At 41.3% G+C, this 18,250-nt stretch overlaps 2 protein-coding genes across 18 annotated transcripts in view; one reads left to right on the top strand and one right to left on the bottom strand.

The window, feature by feature from the left end:
• The window catches only part of LOC120402897 (NADH-cytochrome b5 reductase 2), a 28,933-nt gene extending 12,005 nt beyond the window's left edge, over positions 1 to 16,928 (top strand). The window contains exons 6-10 of one of the 2 annotated variants that reach the window (XR_005597348.1): positions 2,854 to 2,937; positions 3,711 to 3,796; positions 4,721 to 4,820; positions 6,027 to 6,271; positions 14,849 to 16,928. Coding sequence is in view for 1 of the 2 variants with exons in the window: in XM_039533461.1 (XP_039389395.1) it covers positions 2,854 to 2,937; positions 3,711 to 3,796; positions 4,721 to 4,820; positions 6,027 to 6,199 (443 nt within the window). In the remaining variant the exon portion in view is untranslated. Of the gene's footprint in view, positions 1 to 2,853; positions 2,938 to 3,710; positions 3,797 to 4,720; positions 4,821 to 6,026; positions 7,039 to 14,848 lie in introns of those variants that run through there. The other variant, XM_039533461.1, reaches the window with a different exon arrangement.
• PPFIBP2 (PPFIA binding protein 2) overlaps positions 14,363 to 18,250 on the bottom strand; it is a 206,031-nt gene continuing 202,143 nt past the window's right edge. For 15 of the 16 annotated variants that reach the window (XM_039533448.1, XM_039533442.1, XM_039533445.1 and 12 more), the window contains one exon: positions 17,008 to 17,780. In XM_039533448.1, coding sequence (XP_039389382.1) covers positions 17,583 to 17,780 — 198 coding nt within the window. In that variant the 3' untranslated portion in view covers positions 17,008 to 17,582. Of the gene's footprint in view, positions 14,607 to 15,326; positions 15,393 to 17,007; positions 17,781 to 18,250 lie in introns of those variants that run through there. The other variant, XM_039533458.1, reaches the window with a different exon arrangement.

The raw sequence follows: 18,250 nt of genomic DNA, 5'->3' as shown, positions 1-18,250 counted from the left end.
CCTCACCGACAACACGACAGCGATGTTCTACATCAACAAGCAGGGCGGAGCACGTTCCTCCCGGCTTTGCACGGAAGCGATGCAACTGTGGGACTTTTGCATAGCCCACTCCATACACATAGTGGCATCGTTTCTCCTGGGAGTGCAGAACACACTGGCAGACCGCCTCAGCAGGTCTTTCCTCTCCCACGAGTGGTTGCTTCGTCCCGATGTGGTGCACACAATTTTCCAGAGGTGGGGTTTTCCCCGGATAGACCTTTTTGCCTCCAGAGAGAACAGGAAATGCCATCTGTTCTGCTCTTACCAGGGCGGCTCCCATGGCTCCCTCTCGGATGCATTCCTCCTTCCCTGGAAGGATCGCCTACTGTATGCCTTCCCTCCGTTCCCCCTCGTACACTGGGTGCTGCTCAAGCTCCGGAGGGACAGGGCCCGCCTCATTCTCATTGCTCCGGCGTGGCCGAGACAGCACTGATACACCCTGCTGTTTGACCTCTCAGTAGCGGATCCTATTCCCCTCCCGCTATGGCCGGACCTCATAACGCAGGACTTTGGCAGGCTTCGCCTCCCGGACCTGCAGTCCCTCCACCTGACGGCTTGGCTCCTGCATGGCTAACCCGAGCAGAGCGGGACTGTTCCGCTGCAGTGCAGCAGGTGCTGCTAGAGAGCAGAAAGCCTTCCACTCGGTCGACCTACCTCGCTAAGTGGAAGCGTTTCGCGCTCTGGTGCAATCAGAAAGGTCTCAACCCTCTCCTGATATCTATTCCCAGGATCCTGGACTATCTTTGGTCCCTCAAGGAGCAAGGCCTCGCAATCTCCTCCTTGAAAGTGCACCTGGCGGCAATATCCGCCTTTAGGCCCCGCATAGGGGAACATTCCATCTTCTCCAATCACATGGTTTCCCGTTTTCTAAAGGGGCTAGAACGATTATACCCTCCGGTACGACGCCCAACTCCTACCTGGGATTTGAACTTGGTCTTAGCCAAGCTTATGGGAGCCCCCTTTGAGCCCTTGGCCACGTGTTCCCTTCTCTACTTGTCCTGGAAAACGGCCTTCCTCGTCGCAATTACTTCGGCGCGATGGGTCTCTGAGCTTCGTGCCCTAACGGCTGACCCGCCGTATACTATCTTCCATAAGGACAAAGTGCAGCTTCGGCCACACCCCACCTTCCTACCTAAGGTGGTGTCGGTTTCCATGTGAACCAGGACATCTTTCTACCGGTCTTCTTCCCGAAGCCGCACGCATCTCGTAGGGAGCAACAGCTTCATAGCCTCGACGTGCGTAGGGCCTTCGCTTTTTACATAGAGTGAACGAAGCCTTTCTGCTGTTCGCCTCAGCTCTTTGTGGCGGTAGCAGATCGCATGAAGGGCATGCCAGTCTCTTCCCAGTGGATTTCGGCCTGGGTGACGTCATGTATCAAGACATGCTACGAGCTCGCACAGGTTCCAACTGGTCATCTCTCCGCTCACTCTACAAGAGCGCAAGCCTCTTCTGCTGCCTTTCTGGCCCATGTCCCCATTCAGGCCATCTGTCGAGCGGCGACCTGGTCGTCAATTCACACCTTTGCTTCCCACTACGCACTGGTGCAACAGTCCAGAGACGATGCAGCCTTTGGCTCAGCAGTCTTACACTCTGCCACATCTCACTCCGACCCCACCGCCTAGGTAAAGCTTGGGAATCACCTAACTGGAATGCATAGGAGCAATCACTCGAAGAAGAAAAGACGGTTATTCACCGTTGTAACTGTTGTTCTTCGAGATGTGTTGCTCCTATCCATTCCAGACCCGCCCTCCTTCCCCACTGTCGGAGTAGCTGGCAAGAAGGAACTGAGGAGCGGACGGGTCGGCTGGGGTATATATCTAGCGCTATAGCGGCGCCACTCCAGGGGGCGCCCAGCCGACCCTCCGAGTGTTGCTAGGGTAAAAAAATCTTCCAACGAGCGTGCACGCACACCTAACTGGAATGGATAGGAGCAACACATCTCGAAGAACAACAGTTACAACGGTGAGTAACCGTCTTTTTTCATTTATTAACATTGAATTTCATCTGCCATTTTGTTGCCCAGTCACCCAGTTTTGTGAGATCCCTTTTTAACACTTTGCAGTCTGCTTTGGACTTAACTATCTTTAGTAATTTTGTATTGTCAGCAAATTTTGCCACCTTGCTGTTTACCCCTTTGCCCAAATCATTTATGAATATGTTGAATAGGACTAGTCCCCGAACGTATCCATGGGGGACACCACTATTTACCTCTCTCCATTCTGAAAACTAACCATTATTCCCCTTTTGTTTTCTGTCTTTTGTCTTTCTTTTATCCCATGACTGCTTACTTTGTTTAAGAGCCTTCAGTGCGGAACCTTGTCAAAGATTTTCTGAAAGTCTAAGTACACTATATCCACTGGATCAACCTTGTTCTCATGTTTGTTGATCCTCTCAAAGAATTTTGATAGACTTGTGAGGCATGATTTCCCTTTACAAAAGTTGTGTTGACTCTTCCCCAACAAACTGTGTTCAGGTCTGTGTTTCTGATAATTCTGTTCTTTGCTATAGTTTTAATCAATTTGCCAGGTACTGAACTTAGGCTTACTGTCCTGTAATTGTCATGATTGCCTCCAGAGCCTTTTTAAAAAATTGTTGTCACATTAGCTATCCATGAGTCATTTGGTACAGAAACTGATTTAAGTGATTGGGTACATACCACGGTTAGTAGTTCTGCAGTTTCATATTTGAATTCCCTTAGAACTCTTGGTTGAATGCCATCTGGGGTCCTGGTGACTTATTACTGTTTAATTTATAAGTTTGTTCTATTATACTTTATTTATTCAGTTACCTGTAAGTTTTGAATTTTTCTTCCAGGTAACTTTGCTATCAAGCCTGACAAGAAGTCTGAAGCACACAGAAAGTTTGTAAAGCATCTTGGGATGATAGCTGGAGGAACAGGTGAAACTGTTGTGCTGAGGGTAGGAACCTCATGAGAGAGCAAATAGAGGTTTAGAGGGTTGTGACGATTGAGACATTTTCTGTTTAATTTATTTTGTGACTAAAGGTTCTCTCTTCATTATCAATTGAATCTGTTGCCTAACAGTGCTTTCTTTGATACATGGTTGTAATATTTTAACATTCCATTTGATTAAAATTAACATTTTAAAGTGTTCATCTATGTATTTTATGTACTGAACATTGTGGATTTCCTCTCCTTTATACTAAGATATTGAGGGCAGGGACTGTTTTCTTCTGTTTTTACAGTCCTTGGACAATAGACTCCTGATTCTGATAGCAGATGTGGGGCATTGCCACAGTTTTAATAATCATAACAATACAGAGAGAGAGCTCTGGTCTGAGCTCACATGAGTTCTGTCCTGGTTCTTAAACTAATTTATTATGTGATCTTGGGCAAGTCACTTAACCTCTCTGAGTCTCACTCAGCTTTTGTACAATGAGGTTATAATATTTACTTTATCCATCCTACCAGAGTGTTTATTATTTAATGTTAGTAAAGCACTAGGTAAAGTGTTACTTTGTGGCTCTTTTGAGTAAAAAGAAGAAACTTTACACCTGACATGGATCAGAAATTGGGATATTATGGGCCTGATCTTGTGGCTTCATACAGACAAAACTTCCACTGAAGTCAGCTTGCCATACTGCCTGATACTGCAGCCTTTGTGTGAGCTAAAAGGAAAAGCTCATCTATAATTGTCTTTTGTTTTGAATAGGAATAACTCCGATGTTGCAGCTGATCCGTCACATCACAAAGGATCCTAATGATAATACAAAGTGTTACCTCCTTTTTGCTAATCAGGTAAATATATGATGTCATTTGTTTGCCCTCTTTTTTACCCCAGGGACATTATTAGGAGGACTTTGAACTGGTGATACTGTTGTGATATTTAATTCTGAAAAATTACCTCCCTGAATCACAAGATTTTTTTTTCTTGATCTGTATTATGCATATATACCACACAGTTGCGTTAAAGCATGTGGTCCTAGTCCATATATTTCACATGCAGAACTCCCTTTGATTATCAAGGCTGCTATGTGATTTGCCATGGTTTATTTAAAAACGATCTATATAAGAAGTTACAGGAGATATTACGGTTTATTGCATCTGCTCTCATACACTGTCCTGAGTTTGGTTTCTTTTGTTTTTAAACCAACAAAAAGGAAAAAATATCCCTAAGAAATCATATTAATACAATGTACAAAGAGTTTGTACATGTAAAACTGCCAGAAGCCCCAAACTCCTGAACTGAAGTTTGTGGGTAAAATCCTGACTCCATTGATTTCAGGGATGCCAGGATTTCACTCCCTGTTCTTAACTCTCACTGTTATACCTAGGCACTGCCATATTTGTAATATGCAAAAAAACCCACTGGTGGGGAGACCAAGACTAATCTGTGCAAATGGATTAAAGAGTTTTTAACCTTGATTCTGAATTTCCTGGCATTTGGCTGTTTAACTATTTAACACTAGTATCAGCTAGGTTGCTGTTTAAATCTGATTTGTTTTTACTATTAATCTGGATTTACAGTGAAGAAAAGTATAAACTACCATATGCTTAGGAAAAATTCAGTTTGTCTACTGACTTGATATTACATGAGGAAAACTCTGATTCCTTCCTGCTGAAAATGAAGTAAGTGCCATGTTAGTCCATGTTACATGTTACTGATATGGTCTGGTCTGTTGACAAACAATTTCCCCCCCTCCCCCTTTTTTTTTAAAACAGACTGAAAAAGACATATTACTGAGAGCAGAGCTAGAAGAGGTAGCCAAGAATCACCCTGATCAATTTAAAGTGCAGTATACATTGGACAGACCTCCTCAGGGTAAGTTACTGGTGTTTGAAGGAAGATTTTCTTCTGTCCTCTTTTCTGTATTCACAAGTTTTTCTTCCTACTAATGGGTATTGCTACAATATCCAGCCAGCCATTCCTATGGTATTTGAGCGCTCCTAGCAAACTTACTAGTATCTGACAACCTTACCAAAGCAGGGAGCTGTTCTGTCAACCTTAGAAAACAGGACCTAATAATTAACTTCCGTTGAATGGTGCAACCATTACCTGCAGACCTTTGGATAGTGAAATGAAATGTTTGTCATTGTACTAGTAAGGTAAAGTGTCACTTTGTTGGACTTCTCAGCAAAATACACAACTCTGCTGCTTTGTCTAGTCTGTCTTCCTCCCTCCCTCATTTCGTCAGCAGAATCATGTTACCTTGGCATCGTGTCTGCTTAGTGCTTGCTATGGGCACAACAGGCAAATGTACAAGTGCCGCTTACAGTTTTAAATAGGGTGCAGATGCACAATACAAAGAGAAAGAATCAGTTGTGGATTTCTATGTAGTACTGTATTGAGAGGGAAAACAAAAAGCTAGAGCTTGAACTCTACTGTATGTAGCTCACAAAACACTGAGCCAAATTAATGGCTGGTGTAAGTGATCACAACTATGTTGATTTTAAATATTTGACTTCAATGCCGTCAGACCTAGGCTAAGTCTATACTTAAAGCAGCATGGGTAGAATAATCAGTGTAGATGGTGAAGCACTGCTTAAGCGAGTAAAGACATGCCAGAACCTTAGGGTATATACCCTACATGGCTTTCTACATGCCCAAGCAGTGGCTCTCATGTCAGTGTCCCACTGCCGGAGTTGTTCCCCAGGGCAGGGGAGAGGCAGCTTCTCACTGGTGGAGCCTTTCCTTGCTGCTTCCCTTCTGCTAGGGCCTTTCACTGCCGTGTGTAGGTACATGCTGCAGTGTGAAGCAGCCTGCTTTTCACTGCAGCTTATTGCATACCCTACTTGCTGCTGCTAGACAGGGCTGCACTTACAACAGTGGTGGATGTAGTCCAGGGTTTTGATCCTACCCTTGTCAAGTGCCTGCTTACAGTAATGTGGTATTAATGCTGATTCTATACGGATATTTGTCAGTGTGTGTGGTTGGTGTCATGTCGAGGGGCAGGATGGGGACCTTTTATGTGAATATATGTTTGAATTGTTGTAAGGTACTCATGGTATCCCTTGTTGTTTGTTTCAGATTGGAAGTATAGCTCTGGCTTCATTACTGCAGACATGATTAAAGCACACCTCCCTCCCCCAGGCAGAGATACTCTTATTCTGATGTGTGGGCCTCCACCTATGATTCAGTTTGCGTGTCAGCCCAATCTGGAAAAACTTGGTTATCCCAAAGATAACACATTCGCTTATTAACACTGATGCAATGCAGTATGTCTCATTCACATGCAGAAATAATCCATTGTGCTACAGCACTTTTAGAACAATGTAAGTTGATTGCAATTTTCATAGTCATAACTAAGGTTTTTATTGAATAGCTGAGTAATTTTGTTCTGTCTCTGTTACCCTGAATGTTTTTAGTACTGAAAGCTTGAGTAATAGTCTTTAAATATCTTCTATTAAGCAATAAGACATGGAGATGCATATCTGACTAACTATAATATGGAGAGGGTGTTAATATACAAAGTTAAAGGCCACCTGACTCTAGCTACCTGGCATTAAGTTGCCCTGAAATGTTCTGCCTTTTTTGCTATAATGCGATAAAATTATCCAACAATGCAGGGGGGGAATCAGTTAATTTTATTAATTATATACTTGGATATAGCACTGACATTCAGTAGCCTACAACTGTCTTAAATTCTGAACCTATTTCCTAACTTACGCAAGGTTTGTGTGACAAGACTCTACATGTAATCCATTCATTACAATGTGAATAAATTAAAGAAGGGGATAAAGAATACAGTAACTCCTCACTTAACATTGTAGTTATGTTCCTGAAAAATGCAACTTTAAATCTTATGGGAAAATTGGATTTGTTTAACATTTCACTTAATGTAAATGCGGGGGGTTAGGTTCTAAGGAATTTTTGGGGGGGGGGGCAGACAAAAGGCATTATATACTGTACAGTATACTGTGGTTGGAAGGTGCCCCGGCTTACCCCACACAGGCACAGCCCTCTGCAGACAATGAGGCAGGCAAGGATGCTCAGAAGCACCTTGCGCAGCGGCAGCTTCCCCCCAGAAGAACAGGTGCTGACTTTGCTGGGGGATGCTCCAGGCCCACCTCTTCCCATCCCTGCTCCACTCCACTCCTCCTCCTCCCCGGAGCATGCCACGTCTCCACTCCTCCCCCTCCCTCCCAGTGCTTCCCTGCTGCCAAACAGCTGTTTGGTGGTGTTTAGGACTTTCTGGGAGGGAGGGAGAGAAGCGGAGACACAGCCCTTCTCCGCTCCCTCCCAGAAAGTCCTAAGCTGGGAGGGAGGGGGAGGAGGCAGAGAAGAGGAACTTGTGCTATGCTCCCTTGTAAAGTCGCTGCTCTTCCACAGAATCCTACAAGCAGTGGACAGAGCCAGCAGCCAAATGACGTTATAAGGGAGCATTGCCCAACTTTAAACGAGCATGTTCCCTAATGGAGCTGCGACAAAACTTTGAAACATTAAGTGGGAGGATGTTAAGTGAGGAGTTACAGTATCTCTTAGGAGTGTGCTGCCATAAAACAGCAAAGTAGATTAAGGAATATGGTCTGGGAAGAAATTGCAGTAGCTCAGGGACAGTGAAAGTGCATGAAGAAATTCTCATGACTTCGCATACTGTTTTTTTTTTTTAAATTTTAGTTTTATTAATAGATTCTAGGACTGGAAGGGACCTCGAGAGGTCATCAAGTCCAGTCCCCTGCCCTCATGGCAGGACCAAATACTGTCTAGACCATCCCTGATAGACATTTATCTAACCTACTCTTAAATATCTCCAGAGATGGCGATTCCGCAACCTCCCTAAGCAGTTTATTCCAGTGTTTAACCACCTTTAACCATCCTGACAGTTAATTTGATCTAAAATTTAATTTAGGGGATTCAATGACTCAGCATGAAGGTTAATAGTGAATGTTATTCAGGTGTATAAGCTGGTTCATTTATAAGCTACCCCCCCCCCAAGATGGATAAGTAAAAATGGAAAAATTTTATGACCCATTCATAAGCTGACCCTGTAGTTCAGAGGTCGGCAAACTTTGGCTCCCAGGCCCTCAGGATAAGCCACTGGTGGGCTGAGACGGTTTGTTTACCTCGAGCATCCGCAGGCAGAGAGGTAAACCTAAATAAACAGTGTCCCGGCGCACCAGCTGCTTACCCTGACGGGCCAGGACATCAACTGGTGGGGAAATATTTTTGGGGGAAGCTGGGGGTCAGGGGAGTAACCCCTGTGACCCCATCCCTTCCCACCTTAGCTGGGGTGGGCCCGGGAGGATGTCTCTGGCCTGGCTGTAGTGTGCTCCGGCAGGTGTGGCTGGGCGGCATGGCCGCAACCTGCCAGCCCCGGAGCTGCAGCTGCTTCAGAGGCTGTGGGGAGAGCAGTGTGGCCAGAAGCAGAGACACTCTGGCCCTGCCTCTTCCCTTCTGGCTGTGCTGCCTCTCCTTATTCCCTCTGTTGGGGGGGCTTTGTCCCCACCTCTCCCTCTCTATACCTGTTCATAAGCCGACCCCCTTCTCTGATGCTTCCCTTTTTTTACTAAAAAAAATTCAGCTTATGAACGAATATATACGGTATTTGTTTGCCGGTATTTAGATTTCTGCTCTACAAAGAGGATTTGATTGACAGTCACTGAAAACTGCATTGCTGCCTTATGTTGGACTAAACTTCAATATAAGTATCTACCGTTGTTATATGTACTGTAACGGACTCAGCCCAGAAGGATATAAGAGAGTAGTGGAAGGCAGGTATATCCGCCTCAGACTGAGCAGGTCTCTGTTTCCTGGATAGCCAAACAAAGGCTACTCCAGGCCAGTAAAGACACCTGATGCCAATTCAACTAGTTAAGGTCATTAGGCTAATGCTGGCACCTGACCTCAATTAACTGGCAATGGGTCAGTTAAGGCTAATGGAGACAGCTGGAACCAATTAAGGTCCCACTCATACTGTGTTAAAAGCTCTCCTTGTCAGTTCTCTTGGGAGAAGCCCAGGTGAAAGGAGCTGGAGGAGAGGAAGCATTGCTGAATCCTGAGGTAAGGGTGAAGCTAGGAAAAGGGGACCATGGGGAAGTGGGCCAGGGAATCAAAGCAGTGTCAGTGGTGAAGGGAAAGCTGCCAACAGCTGCTACCATTAGGGTCCCTGGGCTGGAACCCAGAGTAGAGGGCAGGCCTGTGTTCCCTCTCTTCCCCCCATGCGCTACAGAGAACACCAATAACAGTCATAGCAGACTGAGATCAAAATGCTTCAAGCTTGTACGCCAGCCATCTTAAAAGTTGCAATGATCGCAGTACCACTGAGGACTGAGCCCTTTTAATACCATTTCATTTTGGAGAGTCATAATCAGGGCCCTTTGTAAAATTTTCTTTGCTTATGTTTTTGCCAAATTATTTTCAAGAATGTGTTATGGATTCCAGGCAGCCTGGGCCACTGCTCCTTCGCTGTTATCTGGGCCAGTTGTTTTCAACCAGGGGTATGCATATGACTGGGGGTACACAGAGGTCTTCCAACAGGTACATTTAACTCGTCTAAATATTTGTCTAGTTTTAGTTCAGGCTACATGAAAAGCACTAGCAAAGTCAGTACAAACTGAAATTTCATAGAGTCAATGACTTGTTGATACTGCTCTATATACTATACCCTGAAATGTAAGTACAATATTTATATTCCAACTTATTTTATAATTGTTTCAGTAATAGTGTGCTATGACTTTTTTTTTTGTATTTTTATGTCTGTAAGAAGTAGTTTTTAAACGAGGTGAAACTTAGGGGAACATAAGACCAATCAGACTCCCCCAAGGGGTACAGTAGTCTGGAAAGGTTGAGCGCCACTGGACTAGGCTGTGCAATGGGAACTGGCAAACATATAGCAGGCTTTAACTGGTGCACTGTTCACTAGCCTGCACTGTGGCTTCCCTCATTCCCTGGCTGCAAGCTGGACTGCAGAGATGAAATCCTAGCCCCACTGATGTCCATGGCAAAACTTCAATAAACTTTTCTGAAGCTAGGATTTTGTCCTAGAGGAGATTTACTTGCAAAGAGAAGCTCTTCATGTGTCTTCTCTTAAGTACCTCTTGAACCTGTCAGTTTTCCCCTCTTGTCCATTCTACCTCTGTTTGTTTTTAGAAAAACACATTTCTTCTTAAACACTGCATATTTACTCATTGTGATAGCAATTACTTACTTATAAAGCTAAATGAAAACATTTTTAAATTAAAGGATTCTCACTCATTTTGAGGGTGAAGTTTATACGCTTTATGAAATGCAAAAGAATTGCCTAAATATATATTTACACCTATGTATGATGCTTAGCTGTTATGGAGCATTTTTCCAGCCATAGACTGTTTCTATTCTATTGTATCTATTCAATGAGCAGACTCACTGAGGAAAAAAACACTCAAAGGTTAATAGAAATACCCAGGCATTCAGCAAGACAGTGGCAGAAATGGGAATAGAACCCAGGTATTCTGACTTCATCAGTATTCTAGCCACATTGCCTCTCTGGGTGGAGATGTATTTTATGTAAAACCCCTACCCAGTCTCTGGGCATGGTACAAGGACCCTATACTTCAAGACAGGGTACTCTCATTAACTGTTGAAGAGCAAATGGAGGTGAATGAATAAACTTTAAAATTCCCTGAAGACTAGCTGCCTAGGCATATATAAAACATGCTCCACTAAGTCAACCTGGAATATACAGCATTTATTCATTACAGTCTGAGGGCCCAAAGGTCAGCTTTTGTATATCAAATAAGATACTCTAGTATTAAAATATAAATTAACAGAACACTTAAGTCCACAAACCAACACACTGGAACTGGATTTTTTAAAAATACTTACAGTATGGCCTGCTTGAAACATCTCAAGGTGCAAAACTACCCTTCACTATGTCAGTGTACAGTGAGTCAACGTTCATACAAAACAAATTTAATTACATGTTCACTGGCAAATTCATCTAAGGTGCACACAGTACCCTTAAAATGATAACCATGTGTTCAAACAGACAACAGGGAGAATTACCAAAAGTGTTATTTAAAAACAACCTAACTCTGATCCCTGTTAAGTGAATGGGACTTTTGAAAATTCCCACCTCTATCAAACAATTCTGCTGTCTCCATATATTAAACCTCATTTTGCACAATACGCATAGTGGAAATTAGCTGTTAATTTCTAGCATTATAGAGATTTATACACAAACTTGTTAACTAGTCTTTAGGAGAAGTCAGTTCTATGACCGCAGTTCAAGTCTCACTTCCCCACTTGGGTCACACTTTGAAGTTTGTGCAGTAAGGGCTAGATTAGGCCAGATTTACTCCATGAGTAATGTCTTGCTCTTTAACTAGTCCTATGGAGAAGGACCACCCCTTACTATTCTGAATAGCACTTAAGTGAAAACAGCCAGACTTTAAGCTCTTTTGAAAGAGGCATGTCTGGCATTCACATACCCTTGAGAAATATTTCCAAACATGGTCTAGCATCATAACATATAAAATCAAACCTCATTGCAACCAAAAGGGATGATATAACCAGTAACCCACCCTCCGACAGTGTTGAATTCAAGACCATTATATATATTCCAAAATAAAATCTTTGTTTCAAAACCCAGTCAAGCTTGTTTTTGGAATTGCCCAGTACAAAATATCTTGCTGGTACTGTGGTAGTGAATGCGTGTGTGTGTGTGGAGTCATCACTGTAGCCCCACTCCTGGGGGGACCCCTGTGAGGCCCATACAGCCCTGTCAGTCTACTTGGCTGACAGCTGAAGAGAAACCTTAAGGTAGAAGGGTTGTTAGGCAGCATTACATGGAAGGAGGCCTTGCAGGCATAACATCTAGCTTTTACGTGCAGCAAGCAGGACTGCCAGTTACCTCCAGCTCCAGGGGAAGCCCTCACTGTTTTGGTATGTCTACACTGGAGCTGGTAGGTGTAACTTCCAGTTTGAGGAGATGATACCAAGCTGGGAGGGGGCTGAGGTTTGGAGGACAGGATTAGAATTCAAAATGATAGACAACCTGGAAAAATGGTCTGAAATAGGATGAAATGTAATAAGTACAAAGTACTACTTTTAGGAAGGAATAATCAGTTGCACAAATACAAAATGGAAAAGGACTGGCTACGAAGAATACTGGAGAAAAGGATCTGGGGGTTTATAGTGGATCACTAACTAACTATGGGTCAACAATATAATACTGTTTCAAAAAAAAGCAAACCTAATTCTGGGATATATTAGCTGGAGTGTCATAAGCAAGACCGGAGAAGTAATTCCTTCTTCTCTGCTTAACACTGGAGTATTGTGTCCAGTTCTGGGTACAGGGTACTACACTCCAGGAAAGATTGGAGGAAGTCCAGAGAAGAGCAACAAAAGCAATTAAAGGTCTAGGAAACATGACCTAAGAGGAAAGATTGAAAAAACCAGGAGAAGACGGATGAGGAACATAAGTCTTCAATTACATAAAAAGTTGTTAAATTGTTCTCCTTAACCACTGAGGACATGTCAAGAAGCAATGGGCTTAACTGAAACAAAGGAGATTTAGGTTAGAGGTGAGAAACTTCCTAACTGTAAGGTTATGTAAGAATAGGAACAAAGTATCTGGGGAGGGTGTGGAATCTGTGTAACCTGTTCTTAAAAACCTCCAGTGACAAACACCTGTCAGGGATGGTCTAGCTAATATTTAGTCCTGCCCCAGTACAGTGGACTGGACTAGACAACCTATCAAGTTGCTTTCCAGTCCTATATTTCTGTGATTCTATACCTGGGTGATCATCAGGTCTCCAGAAAAGAACTACACCACTACATTTATGTCCTATTGGAGATAAAACATTCATCATTTGCCCCTTCTTAGATGCATATTTCCTTTGGAGCAGAACTTCTGATTCATTGCAACACATCCTGAGACACGTAGCTCAAGTTTCTCTCACCTATGCTAGCACAATGCCACTAAAATCTGTGGTGCTGCAGAGCTGATGTGGCCAATCTATACTCAGCAATAAGCTATACTAACCCCAGTTAATGGCAGCAGCACTATCTAGCATTTCCTAACTACTGAGCTTTTGTATGTCACGCTGGCTAGAGTTGTGGTTTGCTACAGTTATATTAGGGTAGTGCGCTACATATAGGAGACTGGAATGAAGAGTGAACAGTTAAGGGAAAAGTATAACTGCAGGTACTGTCTTTTTTTAAAAAAAAATTCTCATGCAAATGTTACAACTCGTTTCTAACCACATCTCAGTCATGTCAGTAGGCGGCACCCATATATATATTTACATTGCTTATAGTATGCTGAATGCAATTCAGGGAGCAAAGGGCATAGAGTTTATCACTTCCTCCTGGTTTTCCAACCATCTGTGTCCTAAGTTTCACACTACATGTTAAACTGTGCTTTGTAGCTCTAGTCATTTTGACTCAAAATTCAGCAGAGCTTACTGAAATGTTCCAATTGTACAAGGAACTTTCGTCAGTCATAAGGCAAACCATGAACTGGGCGAAAAGTTCTATTGCACTCACCTTGAGGTATCTGTAGTGAGGGTGGTATGCACCATTTTGGTATTTTAAATGTGCATTTTAAGTTAAATGAATTTTCTGCCTGTTCCATGACCACTAACACACACAGTGCTTGTTTGAAGTCATGTGTTAAGAGTCATTTTCTAAGAAAAGTCAACTTTTGGGTGTCTCAGTTTCCTTTGCAGTCTCAAACTGAAGATGGAATTGTGGGATTTCCTGCTGGGAGCAAATTTCTCATTGCAGAGAGAGCACAGTAAGGATTGGCATGCTCTCTGCTGGCCTAAGAACACACCCACCTGCTAGGGCTTCAGGAAGGGTGAAAGGTGATCTGTCCTTTCTCTTCATTCCAGTGGAATAATCAGGATAGAGAAAGCAGAGACAAGGAGAGTTGCAGAGGAAGAAAGAATGAGGGATGAAGTCCCTTCTTCCTCTTTAAGGAGTCTCAAAATCCTAAAGCCAATCCTATCTCTAAATGAGACTGCAGCTTTTTCAGCAATGGTTCAGAGAACTGTCTGCACCAGTGTCTGTCAGATCCCAAGATAGCATCTGCTGCACCATGAATCATATAGCATGATAGAAAGTCACTGGAATTGTCAAAGTATCATCCTCGCCACTATCATTTAATATGAAGAGGACCCTTATTCTGTGACAGAGGCATATTCTACTTATGTTATTGCTATATTGCAAGTTAATTATAAAAGTACAAAATTATAAAACCAATAATTTAGCAGGTGGCAGTGCATAAATCCACTGTATAAAAGTAATCATAAATCTGTAAAGAAATCTTTTACTAGTCTTAATCATTTGCCAATTTTACCCTCTCTGGATGATGAGGAATAATTTTGCATAGCTTTTCTTAATGCCCATGTAAAAATACCTAGCACAGTGGTGGTTTTTTGTTTTTTTTGGGGGGAGGGGGGGTTACATGTAAGGTGTTGCTTCACAAACCTCATATACATTTTACACTTCTCAGTGGCAGAAAAGCCTAAGCTATTTTCTGCATATAGCACCCAGCTTTCATCAGCCAGTTCTCTGGATACATGTGAGGTATAACAATGTTCTTGGTCATGTTCATCTCCAGTCTTCAAAGGTAGGTGTTAAAAATCTGCTGTCATTCAGCATTTCATCTTGGCTGAGCATATCCTGAAAGTAAACAGTATGAAGACCAGTCAGAAGTATGTTCAGTGAGATGTGTATAGCAATGGCAAAGTAATCTAACTGTAATTAGTTGATGTAGCTGATTTGATAATATAAATATTTAAGGAATTACAGGTCACCTGATTATATGTAACAGTGCAATGATCAGCATCAATGAGTCTCACAGATGGGTGACATAGTGGATAAAAATACTTTCATATTACATGACCATCCATTTTGCTTTCCAGTGAACGAGTTTATCTACTTAAATCAGCTGCACCAATGAAGCCGTTAATTGTACACTTTATGTGATTCTACGTATTGGATACAGAATCAAATCCATACTGCTTCAGTAAAGTGAACCCCGTCTAAGGGAGATGGGACAGCAATTGCTTGCAAAATGTTGGAGTTACTGAATTTCAATGGGTTTTTATCAGATATAGACACTTATTTACTGTGGGCAAAAGTCACCTCTTTTCAGAGGCTGAGCAGAATCAGTGGAGACTATGCACTACTTAAGGTCAACTTAGGCCATCCACTATGACTGGAGGACTGACAACTTATTTCAAAATAAAGATTTTTCAAGTATGGAAATATAAGTAGGCTGTAAATAAGGAGTCTATAACAAGAACACTGGAACACTTACTCTAGGGGACTGCTTTAACTGTCACTGCATTCTAGCAGGATAAGTTTGTGACTTTACAGCAAGTATAAATTGGTACATACCGTGAGGTTGCTTATGCCTTGAGAGAGCACCCCTATTTGCATTACTGTTCCTTCTGAATGTTCCATCTGTAAAATCAGTCAGTAAACTAGATCAAATCAGACAGCAACTACAGTTTTATCCGGAGCATGCATGTATGTAGAGCATGCATCTTTTGGAGGTGATTCTGTCTTGAGGAAAAACGAAATCTCAACATAATGAATTACTACTCTTGGAAATGTGTTAACAATTTGTTCTCAAAGTTATACAGAAATAAATATACATATTGTACATAACACCTCACAAAACAAAAGGAAAAATACTCCTATGCCAGCATAATGCAGTGAAAATGCAGTTATGATAGGAAGATCAATTTCTGATGAGAAAAGGCATTCTTTAATCCCTTAGTACAAACGTTACACACACTAGCAAATTTAAGAATTTATCAATTTCCTCTCATGAATTTTAGTGCTGTGTGTTACAGTAATATTTTTCAGAAGTCAAAAACATTCAAGATGCATTCAGTAATGCATGTGATGCATTCCTACTAGACAGGCAATTACAAGTACTCTTCATACTCTTACTGATTTTAAAAAGGGATATAAATTGTTTGAGCACATCAGGTGGCCTAAAATGTAAAGAGGGTTCAGTAGTAGTTCATTAAAAGTATTAATTTTTCACTGTGTACAAAGGTGTGAATGTATTATGTTCACTTCCAGGTCATTTTTTCAGCTGGAAGATGGACTGTCACCAATTTTTTTTAATATTCAAAATATTTTGTAACATTTGTATTTAGTAATTTAAAATGGGGTCAGGAATGGTGGAATGTTAAAGTTAAATCAAATCCATGCTGCTTCAGTAAAGTGAACCAGGGGCAGTAGTTGCTTACAAAATATTGGAATTTACTTATTTTCAGTTTTTCAATTGGTTTTTATCAGATATAGACACTAATTTACTGTGGGCGAAAGTCACCCCTGTTCAGAGCAGAATCAGTGGAGACTATGCACTTCTTAGATGCTGCTTTTACCTTGTAACTGGACATTTCCTTTCAGTAAACATGTCAAAGCATCAAAATACAGTACATTCACTACAGATACTGACCGCGTTCAACTCTGTTGGGATTTGGTCGTCTCTTATTTCCTTAACATAAATAAGATTAACAATACTATTTTACTTTGTAAACACTAACACAGGAGCCACTAGATATGAAACATTTCTATCGCTAAAACATGCTAAAACATTTTTGTTAATGGGGTCCTCTAAATAACACAGTGCAAACTTGCACAAGAAAAGACAGTGGTTAGGTAATGAGTTACTTTACAGATGAGCACAAATGATGCGTTAGGTGCAGTAAACCATGCAAATGAAAAATGAATTGTCAGTTTATCAATGTTGTGATCATTCTCTTATCTGGTTTCTCACTTAGGAGAATTATTTAATCTGGCTTCTCTCTGGAACAGTCTGAGCTAGTGTAAATTGTCATAGCTCTATGGAAGTCACTGGAGCTATGATAATTTACACCAGCAGATCTGCCCACACAAGCGCCAACAACTCCCTTTTTCAGGGTTTGCAGTACTTTACACAGACTTTGGCAGGAAGGAGGCTGGATAACACGTGTACGTGTGTGTGTGTGTGTGTGTGTGTGTACACACTACATTCCATTACAGAGAGAAAGTGATCACTACATATGTAAAAACAATGGAATTATTCAAAGTATTCTTTTATTGTCTAATTGATAATGTTCATGAGTGTTTATATGCTTAAGCATAATTATTTCATAGAGTAATACATTTACGTAGTGCAAATGATGCACTCTTCAGTTAGTCTTAAAATATACAATCCAGTTGTACTTCTCTGAGAATAAAATATAAATTGATATCTCTGTACAAATTGTTCTGAATAAGATTTTATTACATTACAAACCACTTATAAAGATAAAATGTATCTGTGCAGTACTCATGGATTATGTAATTAAAAGTACAAAAAATATTTGGTGTTTCTACTATAATCCCAAATTTAACAGTCCAATACGTTAACTTTCATAGTGTAAAGGTTTGATGTACCTGAAAAAGGGCTTGAAGATGGATGGGTTTACGCTTACAAAGATAAAAATATAATTCATCTGACATTCTCAGAATAAAACTCTTCAAAAGTGTCCACAGCCCATACCTACGTTCTCAATGAGTTCATGCGGATGTAGCAGAGATTTTATTATATGGTAACAAAAGGTTATTGGCAAGCTTTGGAATGCATGTAGAGGATGAGAGATGAGAATGACATCAATCTATTTGTCCCACCTGATCCAGTTTGTCCAATTCCCTATCAGTGAGTTGATTAAGTCCTTTGTATCCACCATAGCTCTTCTGAGTACCATTAGTTGCACCTGGACTTGTGTCCATAGGACAAATGTAATCTGTAGATTCATCAAATTTCTTTTTTCGTAGGTTTCCAAAATGTGAAAATCCAAGTTTCTTTGGCTAAAATAATGAAATATAAAGTTTTACGCAAGAGAAACAATTTGTCTAACGTAAAATCTAGTTTGAAGTTACAATTTTGTACATGCCAACAATGCACAAATCTTGACTGAAGTCTACAAACTAGAAAAATACAGCTTTAATCATCCCCTGTATATTTTTTACTAAAGGATATAATAGCAGAACACTGTGCTGAGATTAGCAACATTTGATTATCTTTGCTAGCTAAACTACAGTACATTTACTAGGTTAATGATTTCTCACAGTTAAACTTGTCAAAATAAATCAAGTGTGTTTTTGTGATAGGTTTTTTTTTTTAAATCATGGCTGCCTGTATATTTGCTAATTCACAAAAGGTCTCCCCCATCACTGGTGTGATTTAGTAGGGTTTGACCATAGCTCAGATTAACATATGATATTTTCATTTGACACCTGTGTGACCAGTGAAGTCAGTTGTGCTAGTTGTGTAACTT

Source organism: Mauremys reevesii, linkage group 4 (assembly GCF_016161935.1).
Source record: "Mauremys reevesii isolate NIE-2019 linkage group 4, ASM1616193v1, whole genome shotgun sequence".
Taxonomy (NCBI): domain Eukaryota; kingdom Metazoa; phylum Chordata; order Testudines; family Geoemydidae; genus Mauremys; species Mauremys reevesii.
This window is presented reverse-complemented; position numbering and strand designations above follow the sequence as displayed.